This window comes from Oncorhynchus clarkii, chromosome 25, assembly GCF_045791955.1.
Source record: "Oncorhynchus clarkii lewisi isolate Uvic-CL-2024 chromosome 25, UVic_Ocla_1.0, whole genome shotgun sequence".
NCBI lineage: Eukaryota > Metazoa > Chordata > Actinopteri > Salmoniformes > Salmonidae > Oncorhynchus > Oncorhynchus clarkii.
Window position 1 is genome coordinate 22,165,612 of NC_092171.1, and position 16,159 is coordinate 22,181,770.

Here is a 16,159-nt window from a genome sequence, read left to right on the forward strand (position 1 = left end):
TCTTTCATCTTTCATCAGACCAGAGAATCTTGTTTCTCATGGTCTGAGTCCTTTAGGAGCTCTGTGACCATCGGGTTCTTAGCCACCTCCCTGACCAAGGCCCTTCTCCCCGATTATTCAGTTTGGCCGTGCAGCCAGCTCTAGGAAGAGTCTTGGTGGTTCCAAACTTCTTCCATTTAAGAATAATGGAGGCCACTGTGTTCTTGGTGACCTTCAATGCTGCAGAAATGTTTTGGTACCCTTCCCCAGGTCTGTGCCCTGACACAATCCTGTCTTGGAGCTCTACGGACAATTCCTTCGACCTCATGGCTTAATTTCTAAAAACCTGTTTTCGCTTTGTCATTATGGGGTATTGTGTAGATTGATGAGGATTTTTTTTTATTTTTATCAATTTTAGAATAAGGCTGTAACATAACAAAATGTGGAAAAAGTCAAGGGGTCTGCATACTTTTTGAATGTACTGAACCCTGCCAGTTCGCTCTTTGCCACTAACGTGGTCCTAAAGCCAGCCACTAATCCCGCTAAACTGCAATTGCCTTATTAAATTGGGATTGGAATGATTTTAGTAGCCTATTTTAAATTGTTGGTGTTGAGCTAGTGTATGGCAACTACCATACTCTGACATACCCAATTTACACTCCTGGTACTCAGTGATGTGTTGTTGTTTTGAATTTGCCACAAGCAACGCTTTTTAGGCTATTCAGGACAAAAGTTAATTTCTTTGCCACATTTTTTGCATTATTTTAGTGCCTTATTGCAAACAGGATGTATGTTTTCTAATATTTTCATTCTGTACATGCTCCTTCTTGTCACTGTCATTTAGCTTAGTTTTGTGGAGTAATCCATCCTCAGTTTTTTAAAATTGTCATTCTGTTACCAAAAACCCACATTTAAGTAGAATAATGAAAGTTCACAGAAGTAACAATTAAAAGTAGACCTACAAATGAGTTAGTGTTTTTCTTGATAACAAATTTGTTTATTAATTATTAAAGCTACAATATGTAACTTTTTGCAAGACCTGACCGAATTCACATAGAAATGGTCAGTTATAGATCTTTCATTCCCATTAAAGGCAAGTCTAAGAAGTCTGTTCTATGTGCGCTATTTCTATGCTTCCTGTTCTTAAGTTTTGTTTTTGCTTCTTTTGGTTTTGTACACCAGCTTCAAACAGCTGAAAATTGGGTCGCGTCCATATATGCAGAACAAAATACTAAATGACTGGGTCGCGTCTCTGCCAACTGAACCGATAGAACGAATGACCAGCCGGCTTGGGTAGCAACCCTAGATTTGTGTCATGACTATATCTTGTGGAAGGATGAAATAGTATGAATAAATTCATCAAAATAAAGTTAATGAAAATATGTCAATCATTATTTGAATATGTTGGTAACCCGTTGTATAAAAGTGATAATGCCCTCGAAGCTAGTGTTTGGAGGATATATCCTCCAAACACCTGGGTACAGTTTAATTAACTGTATGTACTGTACTGAACATATCTACTTGACTGTACTCTACTGTTCTGTACAGTACTGAACTCTTGGTTAAAATAGACGTCTATGATTGGTTCAGATTTGGTCCGGTATGGACCAATCAAATTTGGTCACACACGCACATTACTATACTCATGATGACTTTTTGAGGACCATCAATTAATTCCCATTCAAAATCCTATGTTCCTTAACCCCTAACCCGTAAGCCTGAAATAGCCTTTTTACAAGTGAGGATTGGCAAAATGTCCTCACTTCTCTGAAATTTTGTTGGTTTACTATTCTTGTGAGAGCTTCTGGTACTCACAAGTATAGTAAAACGTGTATACACTCTCTCTCTCTCTCTCTCTCTCTCTGGGTTGAAGAGTTAACACTCAGTTAAATGTATGTAAAGCTGGCAGCAGGCTCCCGCAGTGTAATTGATGGAAGATTCAGGGCCACAGACCTTTTCAAAACAGCCTCTTTGTCAAGTGAGTGACATACACCGATCACAAAAGCATACGTGAAAGGTTAAGCTGAAAGAAGCTAACATTACTTTTTCACATTGCAACAGGCAGTTTCTTGTAAAGATCTTGAAAACACACCATTGTATTGTCTTTGTGGCTGACAGGCTGTGTGTATAACCCTTATTATAATGACAAGAATGGAGCAGGGCCTTCTCTTTACTGGGTGTCAGGGGTCTGCTCGATAAAGTGCCCTCCAGTTCCACTTCCCCTAGTTGTCCTCTCAAGTGCTTTATCAATCCCTGCAACAGAAAGACAACGCTGAGTTCATCGCTCAACACCAACCAAATGTCAACAGAATGCATTTGTGAAGCCTTGGCAGTAGAATTGGGTTCCATGCTGATCACTTTTCTCTTTCTCACTACAGTCATAGTTGACACAATAGCAGAAAAATAATGTTGAATAGACTGATTCAAGCAATGCTGTCACCATAGAAAAATAGGACCAGATTAGATAATTATACATAACTGCACAGAAACATTACAAGAGGAGAGCACAATGAGCTGTTTACTACATTTAGAGCAGAATGGTAGTCTCCAACAGCCCTTAGCTGACTTGTACAGAGGGCTGGGTAGGTGGGGAAGTTCGTCTGGAAAGGGGGCCACAATAGTGAGCAACACAGTATGGGGCTTTGAGCAGGCTCTGTTTTTGGGAAGTGGGGGGTGCATTTGCCTTTCCCCCGATCCCCTTAGCACTTCGCTGAGCCCTTAACGCGGCCCTGACGCCTCACTGGCAGAAGCCACGCTGCCCCACATCTGGAGCCAATTACCCAGGAGGGGCTTTGACATAGCCCCCCACCTTCCCACACTGGATGGCCCAGTCTCACACACACATTCCTCTGCTTTTCACAACATTCTCTCACTCGCTCTCATTTATCCCTTCGTTCCCTTCCTCTAAGTCTCTCTGTCTCCCAGTCTATATTTCTATATCCTGTCTTCTCTCACCCCCTAACTTATCTTTTTACATCTACTATGGTACTATTCACACACAATCTGCGTGTCTCTCTATATTAAACTTGAAATAGGAAAAACAGAACTCACTCTCTGTCCCTACTCCAAAAAGGGTGAAAGTAGTGGTAAAGTGAGCTAGTGAGGTCTCATGCACCCTGACTGGCACAAACTTTCTCTTTCTCGCTGTCTCTATCTCTCCATGCCTTTTTCCCTTGCCCTCAACCTGTACCAATTAAGGTGTCACGTTTCCCAGCGGCAGAGTGCTGGTATGAAATATGGACGTGTGAATAAAAGGGACACTTCGCACCAAATCAGCTTTTACGACTGTGATTTATGGCCTGCTGGTTCTCCCCTCATTTCATCTAAAGGACTGCTGTTTTTATTTTGCTGGGGGAGAGGTAAACTGAGGGGCTCAAAAGCTAGTGGAGGGCAAACATACATTGACTTAGTTCTGCAAAGAATAAATAGTATGTTCTCACAATAACAAATAAGTGGTTACTGTCATTCAACATTGACATGCCCCAAATTGCATTCAACCATCTTGGCTTATCATTTTGCAATTGTTTGGCATAATGCCACTGGTAATGATGACACATATAACCTACATATAAGCTCTCTTTTGAAGGGTTCACTCTGGTTTATCATGTACCTTTTGATATCTCTGTTTATAGCCCTGTGAGGACAGTGACTAGGAAAGAAAGATACTGGTGGATTACACATAATCAGCTCATTTGGCCTAGTTCAGTATTCAGTGTGTAGGAGTCTCTAGTCGTACCCAACCTGAAGGGGACGAGAGGTCCAATGTGGCATTAGGTGAGGGGGATAGTGTTGGGGTACTGCCCCTGTGAGGGATGGAGGTAATTGGGTTGGGTCTGAGGGGGGTGATGGGGAGGGGGTTGATGTGGGAGGCATGGTGTTTATATACTAGCCACATGGGCCTTCCCTTACCGGGGTCACACACAGAGGGCTGGGGATGGAGCTCACCATACCTGGCCCATATTACCCATATTCCCTGTTGTCCCATTTGGCACCAATGCTATGGTTCATTAGCTGCAGCTATAGAGTGTACCTGGGCACGGAGCCAGAGAATAGAGCTGTCCAGGGTTACAGGAGCATAAATCGTAATGTGGACGGTGAAGGGAATGTGGAAACACTACAGGTGGCAGTTACTTTAGTCGTACCAATGAATACCCTGGACTGTTACAACCTGGTTGAGGTAGCTGCTTCTGTGTTAATGTGTACAAGAACGTTAACATGCAATTTTAGAGTTTACACCAGAGGTGTGTCCTTGCAAAGAAATGTGTGATTATATATATGAGAAAGTGTGGTCATGTGTGTTTGTGGAGTACACACCAGAACACGTGTTTGAGTTCAGATGTGTGTGATCATAACTCTTGATTTGGGCATGGCAACATCTGTAGGGAGGAGAGTATAAAAATGGATGAAAAACGGGAGAGAGTTGGAGAAATAGAGAGATGAGGACAGTTGGGAAAACAGAGAGACCAAACAAATCACCCTCCATGATCGTATAAACGCCAGCCAGTGAAACGACTGTTGTGGAGAAAAATGTCTGCGGTAGCCTAAGAAAAAAAGACCACTGTCAAGATGAGGAAGTAGGGCATGTAAACGTAAAGATGGAAAAAAACAAAAGATTGATGATACGAGGAAGATGGCTATCAAATGAACTTTCTTGAGTTCAACAGCAGTCTCAGCCTGCCCTCTGCTGGACTGTATGGTGTAATGCTCCACAAAACTGGCAATGAAAACCAATGTACAGTATTCCTTGGGAGGAATGGTTACTCACAGACCATGGATGATGGATCAATTGAATGTGTTTTTACCGGTAATGAAAGTTGTCCCAGGAGGTTGTCTTAGACCACTTTGATGTATTACGGGCACATGTTTGTCTCGGAATTCTATTACTGACAGGTCAAATCCCTGTCAGTAATGACTCAATGTCTGACTGAACACACTGACATACACATACATCTGTAGTATTCAGGTTAGTCATTCTGGGGTGATAATTGTGAAAAACATATGAAACCACACTACCCTATCTATCTGTCACTTTTATCTCATCACTGTCTTCTTTTTATAAGGGCAGGTAAAAGCCGTTGTTTATAAGACAGGCTCTATCCCTGAGATCTGTAAGAACCGTGTTAAAAGATTCGTTTTTTAAGACCATCTCTGTTCCCTGGGATGTGGCCCCTTTATTGGAAGCAGCTGGAAGAGAGAGATGTGGGGAGGCGACGTTTGGCAGAGAAGGCTGAGAGGTCAACTCTAACACTAATAACGGCCAGACTTTGATCGTGAGAGAGATAAATATTTACTGACCTCAAAGATTGACAGTGTGGCACCGAATATGAGCTTTTCTTTTGCCAAAAAGATTGGGGTCAAGGGAGTTTGGAAATGAAGGCAGAGAGAGTGTGTGTCAGAGGAAGATATTCAGAGACAGAGAGGGGTTAAGACTGGAGGGGAGTTAGAACTAACCCATGAGTTAAGGTCATCATTAGCGCTTGCTGGTTACTTTCATAGGTCCTCTGAGGCAATCTTTCAGAAGAAAACTCTTGCCTTTAATTTCCTTCTTTTTGATTCTGGTGTTATTAGCATTCAGCATAAATCAACTCCACAGCGCCCATCCTTACAACTCAGATTAAAAGCCCACTTGTTTCAACCATGTCTTGCAGCTCATGGCCATGTGCCTTTAATTACATCTTCACAGCTGTGCCAGGTGATATTCTTCACACAAGAACTGTACAAGAGACCTCTGGAGGCTAAATAGCTGTAGTCACACTTTCTGTATATCACAAGGGGGTGCTATTTCCTTATTTATCTGCCGAGGACAGGAGAATCATTCCGATAGCCTACCCCCATGCTCTGAGGCAACCCTAAGCGCTGCAAGTGCACTACGGTAGTTATAGTCTTAATGCTACTTTTTCACATTATTATATCAATCCTTGATAATAACCGATGAGACTAATATTGACTAGACCTTTTACAGTTAGTTGTAGCATGCCGATTAGTCAGAACAAAATGTAAACACGTGCATTGAGAAAGAATAAACTCTATAGAAAGCATTATCGTGCATGGTCCCTACTTCTGTTACTTCCTTTTTACGGAACTTGCCTTGTGCTTCCTTGAAGTAGACCTAGGTCGTTCTCAGAACGTGCGCGCTTTCTGTATAGCCTACATCAGCAGTGTTGTTTTGGGAGGCAAGATCACACGCGCTGGTCCAGGGCACCGCTCACGACCGAGGGTCAAGAGCACCGTCCGAACGCGTCACCTGCAAATGCCTATTGACGAGCAATGTCTTCGAATTGCTCTAGGATGCAACATTGGACTCAAATTCACAGTCAAATATATTGATTTATATTATTTTGAAATTAGGTCAGTATGTAGGAATGCTTTTACATGACTATCGCAATAGCGTAGTTTTAATTTGAGTTTAAAGTCTTTTTTTATTTATTTTTTTACTTTGAACTGGTTACGTTTTTTTTCTTTCTGTAGAGGAACAATATGAAGTTCAACGGGTATCTGAAGCTTAGAATTGGTGAGGCGGTGGACCTCAAACCAACTACTTTTTCTCTTCGTCATTCTGTAATGTTCAACAAAACGGCTCCCACTCTAGACCCTTACCTTGTGATAAAGGTGGACGAGTACAAAATTGGACAAACGCATACAAAACAGAAAACCAACATGCCAACTTACAACGAAGAGTTTTGCCTCAATGTCAACGACGGCAAGCATATAGAGTTGGCTGTATTTCATGATGCACCCATAGGGTATGACGACTTTGTTGCCAACTGCATTATTCAATTTGAGGACTTGATCAAAACCTCGAACACAGAAGATACTTTTGAAGGATGGGTGAGTAGCTTTAAAGCGGCAATCATTAGTTAAAACAGTAATAAAGCCGAATCCCTTCCCTGTTCCTATAAAAAGCTGAGAGATGGGGCTGGAGAAATGTAACCACGAGCAAAGCATTTTTTTTACAACAAAACAAAACGCACTATTTTCGCATTTGTTCGGGTGGTGCTGAAAATGATGAATACGAAGTTGAACGTTTTGGAAATGACACTTTAAGCCCTGGGCACTGTGAGGATGAATAGGGACTGATGTGGCTGTCATGACACAATTGTATCCTCTTGGCAATTCACTCAAATAGCCTTTATGATAAAGCAGAATGAATATAGCCAGACTGTCAGTAAAAAATACCCTGATCATATTTTCTTTTACCGCTCTGAAAAGTCCCGTTGGAGAACTTTTGGGGAATTTGCATATACACATTCCATACTGTACTGTTGGGTGATAAACTAATGCCAAGGGCCAGACGCAAGGTAATAGGCACTTCTAAATACATCCCCATCAGTAGTGCTACTTGTAGACCTGAGATGCATAGTTTACACTCATTTTGCCATTCCCTTTCCAGTCCTTTCTTTACAGGGCAAGAGCCGATAGTGTCCTTTCCCCATATAGAGCCGCTAATTATAGGCGGCATCTTAGTGAATGTCTGTGTGTTTAGCTTACGCCTAGTCTCAAACCCAGACCCACATGAGCACATTATAGGAAGCAACACGTCTGTCTAGAGACTAGCTTACGCCTAGTCTCAAACCCAGACCCACATGAGTACATTATAGGAAGCAACAAGTCTGTCTAGAGACTAGCTTACGCCTAGTCTCAAACCCAGACCCACATGAGCACATTATAGGAAGCAACACGTCTGTCTAGAGACTAGCTTACGCCTAGTCTCAAACCCAGACCCACATGAGTACATTATAGGAAGCAACAAGTCTGTCTAGAGACTAGCTTACGCCTAGTCTCAAACCCAGACCCACATGAGTACATTATAGGAAGCAACACGTCTGTCTAGAGACTAGCTTACGCCTAGTCTCAAAAACCCAGACCCACATGAGTACATTATAGGAAGCAACACGTCTGTCTAGTGACTAGCTTACGCCTAGTCTCAAACCCAGACCCACATGAGTACATTATAGGAAGCAACACGTCTGTCTAGAGACTAGCTTACGCCTAGTCTCAAACCCAGACCCACATGAGTACATTATAGGAAGCAACACGTCTGTCTAGAGACTAGCTTACGCCTAGTCTCAAACCCAGACCCACATGAGTACATTATAGGAAGCAACACGTCTGTCTAGAGACTAGCTACCGCCTAGTCTCAAACCCAGACCCACATGAGTACATTATAGGAAGCAACACGTCTGTCTAGAGACTAGCTTACGCCTAGTCTCAAACCCAGACCCACATGAGTACATTATAGGAAGCAACACGTCTGTCTAGAGACTAGCTTGAGCCTAGTTTTAAACCCAGACCCACATGAGTACATTATAGGAAGCAACACGTCTGTCTAGAGACTAGCTTACGCCTAGTCTCAAACCCAGACCCACATGAGTACATTATAGGAAGCAACACGTCTGTCTAGAGACTAGCTTACGCCTAGTCTCAAACCCAGACCCACATGAGTACATTATAGGAAGCAACACGTCTGTCTAGAGACTAGCTTACGCCTAGTCTCAAACCCAGACCCACATGAGTACATTATAGGAAGCAACACGTCTGTCTAGAGACTAGCTTACGCCTAGTCTCAAACCCAGACCCACATGAGTACATTATAGGAAGCAACACGTCTGTCTAGAGACTAGCTTGAGCCTAGTCTCAAACCCAGACCCACATGAGTACATTATAGGAAGCAACAAGTCTGTCTAGAGACTAGCTTACGCCTAGTCTCAAACCCAGACCCACATGAGTACATTATAGGAAGCAACACGTCTGTCTAGAGACTAGCTTACGCCTAGTCTCGAAAACCCAGACCCACATGAGTACATTATAGGAAGCAACACGTCTGTCTAGTGACTAGCTTACGCCTAGTCTCAAACCCAGACCCACATGAGTACATTATAGGAAGCAACACGTCTGTCTAGAGACTAGCTTACGCCTAGTCTCAAACCCAGACCCACATGAGTACATTATAGGAAGCAACACGTCTGTCTAGAGACTAGCTTACGCCTAGTCTCAAACCCAGACCCACATGAGTACATTATAGGAAGCAACACGTCTGTCTAGAGACTAGCTTACGCCTAGTCTCAAACCCAGACCCACATGAGTACATTATAGGAAGCAACACGTCTGTCTAGAGACTAGCTTACGCCTAGTCTCAAACCCAGACCCACATGAGTACATTATAGGAAGCAACACGTCTGTCTAGAGACTAGCTTGAGCCTAGTTTTAAACCCAGACCCACATGAGTACATTATAGGAAACAACACGTCTGTCTAGAGACTAGCTTACGCCTAGTCTCAAACCCAGACCCACATGAGTACATTATAGGAAGCAACACGTCTGTCTAGAGACTAGCTTACGCCTAGTCTCAAACCCAGACCCACATGAGTACATTATAGGAAGCAACACGTCTGTCTAGAGACTAGCTTACGCCTAGTCTCAAACCCAGACCCACATGAGTACATTATAGGAAGCAACACGTCTGTCTAGAGACTAGCTTACGCCTAGTCTCAAACCCAGACCCACATGAGTACATTATAGGAAGCAACACGTCTGTCTAGAGACTAGCTTACGCCCAGTCTCAAACCCAGACCCACATGAGTACATTATAGGAAGCAACACGTCTGTCTAGAGACTAGCTTGAGCCTGTCGGAAAGGCAGAAGCGACATCAGCAAAGGGCCATAACCACACATGCTGTTCTAATGTGTTAATTGTGCTCCCTGCTAGCAGTATGTCAAGCATGGCATTGTAAAGTGTGCTGGAAACCACAACCAGCAGAGACTTTGCATCTGGGGTCGGTGCCTTGCATGCACAAACAGGCTGAAGTGTGATAATACCCTATCTTACTGCATCTCATACCGCCACTCTCGTACAGCCACTCAAATACAGCCATTGATAGATGTTAAAGTGACAGTATCAAAAGAATGACCTGTTATGACTTTCTACATTTCTCTCTCTGGTTGATGTGCATTGCTTTAGGGGCTACATGGATACCTCTTTATACCATTGTAGGCTACTATTGGTTTGGGTTATGTTTGTCACTGGAACTGCCCTCTATAACATAGTTTCACTCGTCTGGTTTACTTTTGGTCCATTTTAATAATGTGTAACCTGAACCTGTGCGAACTGGGATCGTCAGTGGGCCTTGAGACCCACCATCCTCCAGTGGCTGTCTGGGCTTCTTATTATCTCTTATGGTCACACAGTCCAATTTTTAAAATTGAACCTTTATTTAATTAGGCAAGTCAGTTAAGAACAAATTCTTATTTACAATGAAGGACAAACCCGGACAAATTGTGCACCACCCTATGGGACTTCCAATTACAGCCAGAAGGGATGCAGCCTTGATGTGAACCAGGGACTGCAGTGACACATCTTACACTGAGATAGAGTGCCTTAGACCCCTGCGGCACTCTGGAACAATGGGCTGACATACTCAACCTCCTCTGTCATGGTGCCAAAAAGCTATTAAGCAATACTTCACAATGTTGGCTATGAAGCCCAGAGTCAGATGAACTGGTGGATACCATTTTTATGTCTACGTGTGCAGTTTGAAGGAAGTTGCTAAATAGCGTTAGCGCAAACGCTGGTTAGCATGGGCTCTTAAAACTACCTCTAACTTCCTTCATACTGGATGCAAAGACATACAAATGGTATCCATGAGTTCATTCGACTCTGGGGAAGTATCCCTTTAACCTCTTGAAAAGTAGAATCTGAGTTTTTTTTTTTTTGCAAAGCTTCCACCAGGGGCCAATCGCTGAAGACCAGAGTCAGTGCAGTGGGTGTGTCTGTGAGGTTTTATTGACCAAGATGTGGGCATAGCCTGCCCTCACACTTTAGGACATGCACTCTTGACAGCACTTATCTGATAGATCTGAACTGTGAAACTATCTTTTTGCTTTGTTAGCTTTCTCAGATGAAGTGCTTGGGGCCCTATATGTATGACAAAGAGTAGAGACTAAAAAGTAGGGCACAGGCCTCCACACGCCAACACCACTGTTATTGCTGCTTTCCCAACGTCTGCTTGACGCTCCAAGTCCCTCTCAATCCCATCCCATCTCCCTTGTTTTATAACCTCTCTTGGCTCAGAGCCAATAACATCACTTTCTCTTTCTCACCTGTGTTCCTCTCTAACCAGCAGGGCAATTCCACGACAACAGAATGATGCTGAGACTCAGATTTCTCACTTTAAAATGTATGTCAAACAAAATAAAATGATTGCAAAGTTAAACATACCATACAACTCTATGCACAAGGTCTACTTTTTAACAATTTCCACTGAACATTTTACAAAATCACATTTACCTGGAAGAACAGCACAAACTGTCATTCTGTTCCAAAATTTGCATCTGCACTGTTTTTTTTAAGTAAATGTGTTTTTGGACAATGTTAAAAGTAGTCATTGTGCATAGAGTTGTACGGCAGGTAGCCTAGTGGTTAGAGCGTTGGGCCAGTAACCAAAAGGTTGCTGTGTCGAATCCCCGAGCTGACAAGGTAAAAACCTGAACAAAAAAAAAACCTGAACAAGGCAGTTAACCCACTGTTCCCCAGTAGGCTGTCATTGTAAATAACAATTTGTTCTTAACTGACTTGCCTAGTTCAATTTAAAACAATGCCCCTCAAAAAATTATTGCAAACGTTTAAAGTGTAACTTTGGAATTGCTCAGTACAGTGTTGCATATTAAACACAAACATACTTTACAGAGTGTCTTAAATCTTAGGGGCTATCGGGACACACACACATACAATAACTTTACTTCTTATTGCACTGTTACACAGAACCTTGACCAGCACCATAACACTGTGTGCCTCCGCCCCCATGTCAAAGTACAGAGGAGCAGAGAGAGAGTCTATGTTGTGTGTCAGGACAAGCAGCAGTTTGAGGTGTTAACCTAAAAAATAGCAACTCAAAATAGAAGCATGCAGTCATATCTGTGTCTCATCAGCCTGTGGCTCAGCCTCATGTGCCACCCACCCACTCCTCTCACACCCCACTCACATCCTCAACACTGGGGGACAGTTTCCATTAAGACCCATAACTTACACCTGTGACAACTTCAAATAGTGGCCTGTGTTGAACCATTTATCAGGTTCATTGAAATTTTGTCTCTTCTAGAAAGGGTTGGGGACTGAATACACTAGACGCAGTTTAACTCTAAATGTCTGTCAGCAGCTTCCACTCCCTGAAAAAACCACTTCCTCCATTGCTGTGGCTCAGCCAGGCAAAGTTCCTGCTTTTTAAATTTAGTGTGGTCCTGTTTGCATCAGAGCTTGATTTAGTCTGAACACTTCTGTCTTTATCTGTCTCTGGAGTCCTGACTGCATCAGCTGCTTCACAGAGTACACAGACCCAGGGCTCTCAGAGAAAGAGAGAGAACGGGAGCTAACAGTAATGGGTGACAGTAGGCTAATAGTTTGTGTGTGCTCAGCTGAACACAAAGGAAACATGTGGAGGGTGATGTCTTGTCAAGGTCAATAGTTAAGGAATGAGAGAGGTGAAATTATCATAACATCTACATCTGATGTCATTTTCTGTCTGGGATTTCCGTTTCCAATGTTTCAGCCTCAGCATTAGATCATGTGTGATGTTACATATATTCCCTCCTTACAGTGATAGTTCTGTATCTAACTGACCAAGTATATTGAATGGAGAGACCAGCTGGTAGTGATTACTAAATCAGGATAGAGATGACCCTGCAGTATCAGTCCAATCATGTCACGTTTGTTGTGGATTGTCAAGGTTTTTCCATGAACCCTCTCTGTAGTTTGTGCTGTAAGCAAGGGCATCACTTTTTGTTGGATATTTGGGGTTGGGGTCAGGGTCAACGGGTTCCGGTGTCATAACCCCTCTAGGGGGGTCTGGAGTCATGTCTCCACGGGAGATGCTTTGTTTTAAAAAGGTCTGAAATTATTGTTTCTGGTGAATTTGGTCAATATACCCCAAAAACAACTGAAACACAAATATTTCTTTAAACTGTGTTGTTACTCGTAACAGTTCAGAAAGTCACCACCACACCCCTTCTTTAACTACATTTAAATGTTAAAACCCATTATTCTATTTGTGTACCCTTCACCACGCTTGGCTAGTACATGGTCTTGAATAACTCATTTCTTATACCAAATTAACTTAAAATCTGACTCCAGAAACATCTTACTTAGTTACACAATTGAATTGTAGTATTAATTCATAAAATAATTCAGTGACATTCAAAATATAACTCTTCGATATGGATCTAACGATAGACTTCAAAATTAACCTATCAGTGTAGCATCATGCTCAAGCAATAGACTTGCTAGCTAGCTGACAACAAAGTCCCAGTCTATTATGAATTGTACAGTGTACTGTAGTTAGCTAGCTATGTAGCCATTAATTAATTTGGTACCTCCATTAAGGGCACTAACTACTTTTTCACTAGGGTGAACAGTGACTCACTAAGTGCTGCTCATCTGGAGCTGCAGTTGAAAAGGGGAAGATACTGTGCTAGCGAGCTAAAATAGCCAACCTAGCATAGCATCACCCACTATAAAACTATTTTTACACAATTATCTCATCACCAGTAAATAGTTCACTAGTTACACAGGAACATAGGAATAGATTTATGAAATGTTCATTAACTTTTACTTGTTTTAAAATGTTAAAACATTCAATCATTGGATTGCTCATGAATGTAACTACCCAGGGCTCAAAAATAACTTTTTTCATCACCGGGACAGAATCTTTCCAAAGTGCAACTTTTAACATCCCGAACTGTAGATGACCATCCCACATTAAAATACACTATACATACAAAAGTATGTGGACTGCCCTCCAAATTAGTGGATTCAGCTATTTCAGCCTCACCCGTTGCTGACAGGTTTATAAAATCGAGTACACAGGCATGCAATCTCCATAAACAAACATTGGTAGTAGAGCTGCCCCGGTGAACTGTAAGTACTGTTATTGGGAAGTGGAAATGTCTAGGAGCAACAACGGCTTAGCCACAAAGTGGTAGGCCACACAGGCTCACAGAACGGGACCGCCGAATGCTGAAGCACGTAGTGAGTAAAAACCTGTCCTTGGTTGCAACACTCACTAGAAAGTTCCAAACTGCCTCTGGAAGCAACTTCAGCAACATTACTGTTCGTCGGGTGCTTCATGAAATGGATTTCCATGGCCAAACAGCCGCACACAAGCCTAGATCACCATGTGCAATGCCAAGCGTCGGCTGGAGTGGTGTAAAGCTCGCTGCCGTTGACCTCTGGAGCAGTGGAAACGTGTTCTCTGGAGTGATGAATCACGCTTCACCATCTGGCAGTCCGACAGACGAATCTGCATTTGGCGGATGCCTGGAGAACGCTACCAGCCCGAATGTGTAGTGCCAACTGTAAAATTTGGTGGAGGAGGAATAATGGTCTGTGGATTTTTTTCATGGTTCGGGCTAGGCTCCTCAGTTCCAGTGAAGGGAAATCTTAATGCTACAGCATACAATGGCATTCTAGATGATTCTGTGTTTCCAACTTTGTGGCAACAGTTTGGGAAAGACCCTTTTCTGTTTCAACATAATACCCCCGTGTACAAAGCGATGTCCATACAGAAATAGTTTGTCGAAATCGGTGTGGAAGAACTTGACTGGCCTGCAAAAAGCCCTGATCTCAACCCCCATCAAACACCTTTGGGACAAATTGGAACGCCGACTGTGAGCAGGCCTAATCGCCCATCATCCGTGCCTGACCTCACTAAAGCTCTTGTGGCTGAATGGAAGCAAGTCCTCGCAGCAATGTTCCATCTAGTGGAAAGCCTTCCCAGAAGAGTGGAGGACGGTTATAGCAGCAAAGGCGGGACCAACTCCATATGAATGCCCATGATCTTGTAATGAGATGTTCGACGAGCAGGTGTCCACATACTTTTGGTAATGTAGTGTACTTCTAAAGATGTCTTAATAGAAAATGACTCAAGTAAAAGTGAAAGTAACCCAGTAAAATACTACTTGAGTAAAAGTCTAAAAGTATTTGGTTTGAAATATACTTAAGTATCAAAAGTATAAATAATTTAAAATTCCTTACTAAGCAAACCAGATGGCACCATTTTCTTGTTTTTTAAATGTATGGATAGCCAGGGGCACACTCCAACACTCAGACATAATTTACAAAAAAAGCATTTGTGTTTAGTGAGTCCACCAGATCAGAGGCAGTAGGGATGACCAGGGATGTTCTCTTGATAAGTGTGTGAATTGGACCATTTTCCTATCCCGCTAAACATTCAAAATGTAATGAGTACTTTTGGGTGTCAGGGAAAATGTTTTGAGTAAAAAGTACAATATTTTCTTCAAGGAACGTAGTGAAGTAAAAGTAGTCAAAAAAATAAATACCCCCCAAAACTCCAGAGCACCCAGGACTTCATCAAAGATCTCTCTGTTCTTTGCTCCGTTCATCATTCCCTCTATCCTGACTAGTCTCTGCTGCTTAAAAATATCCCCACAGCATGATGCTGCCACCACCATGCTTCACCATAGGGATGGTACCAGGTTTTCTCCAGACGTGACGCTTGGCATTCAGGCCAAAGAGGTCAATCTTGTTTTCATCAGATCAGAGAATCTTGTTTCTCATGGTCTGAGAGTCCTCCCAGCAGGCTGTCCTGTGCCTTTTACTGAGTGACTTCCATCTGGCCCTCTACCTCTACCATAAAGGCCTGATTGGTGGACAGCCAAAGAGATGGCTGTCTTTCAGGAAGGTTCTCTCATCTCCACAGAGGAACTCTAGAGCTCTGTCAGAGTGACTATCAGGTTCTTTGTCACCTCCCTGACCAAGGCCCTTCTCCCCCGATTGCTCAGTTTGGCCGGGCAGCCAGCTCTCGGAAGAGTCTTGGTGGTTCCAAACTTCATCCATTTAAGAATGATGGGGCCACTGTGTTCTTGAGGCATTTCAATGCTGCAGAAATGTTTTGGTACCTTTCCCCAGATCTTTGCCTCGACACAATCCTGTCTTGGAGCTCTACGGACAATTGCTTCGATCTCATGGCTTGGTTTTTGCTCTGACATGCACTGTCAACTGTGGGACCTTGTATAGTCATGTATGTGCCTTACCAAATCATGTCCAATCAATTGAATTTACCACGTGTACTCCAATCAAGTTTTAGAAACATCTCAAGGATGATCAATGGGAACAGGATGCACCTGAGCTCAATTTCGAGTCGCATAGCAAAGGGTCCGAATACATATGTAA

General features: G+C 42.8%; 1 protein-coding gene across 1 annotated transcript in view; it reads left to right on the forward strand.

The window, feature by feature from the left end:
• Positions 1-5,820: 5,820 nt before the first annotated feature.
• The window catches only part of LOC139383436 (protein kinase C, eta, a), a 49,580-nt gene continuing 39,241 nt past the window's right edge, over positions 5,821-16,159 (forward strand). Inside the window, exon 1 of the mRNA XM_071127984.1 lies at positions 5,821-6,807. Within this exon, the coding sequence (XP_070984085.1) occupies positions 6,457-6,807 (351 nt within the window). The 5' untranslated portion in view covers positions 5,821-6,456. The remainder of the gene's footprint in view (positions 6,808-16,159) is intronic.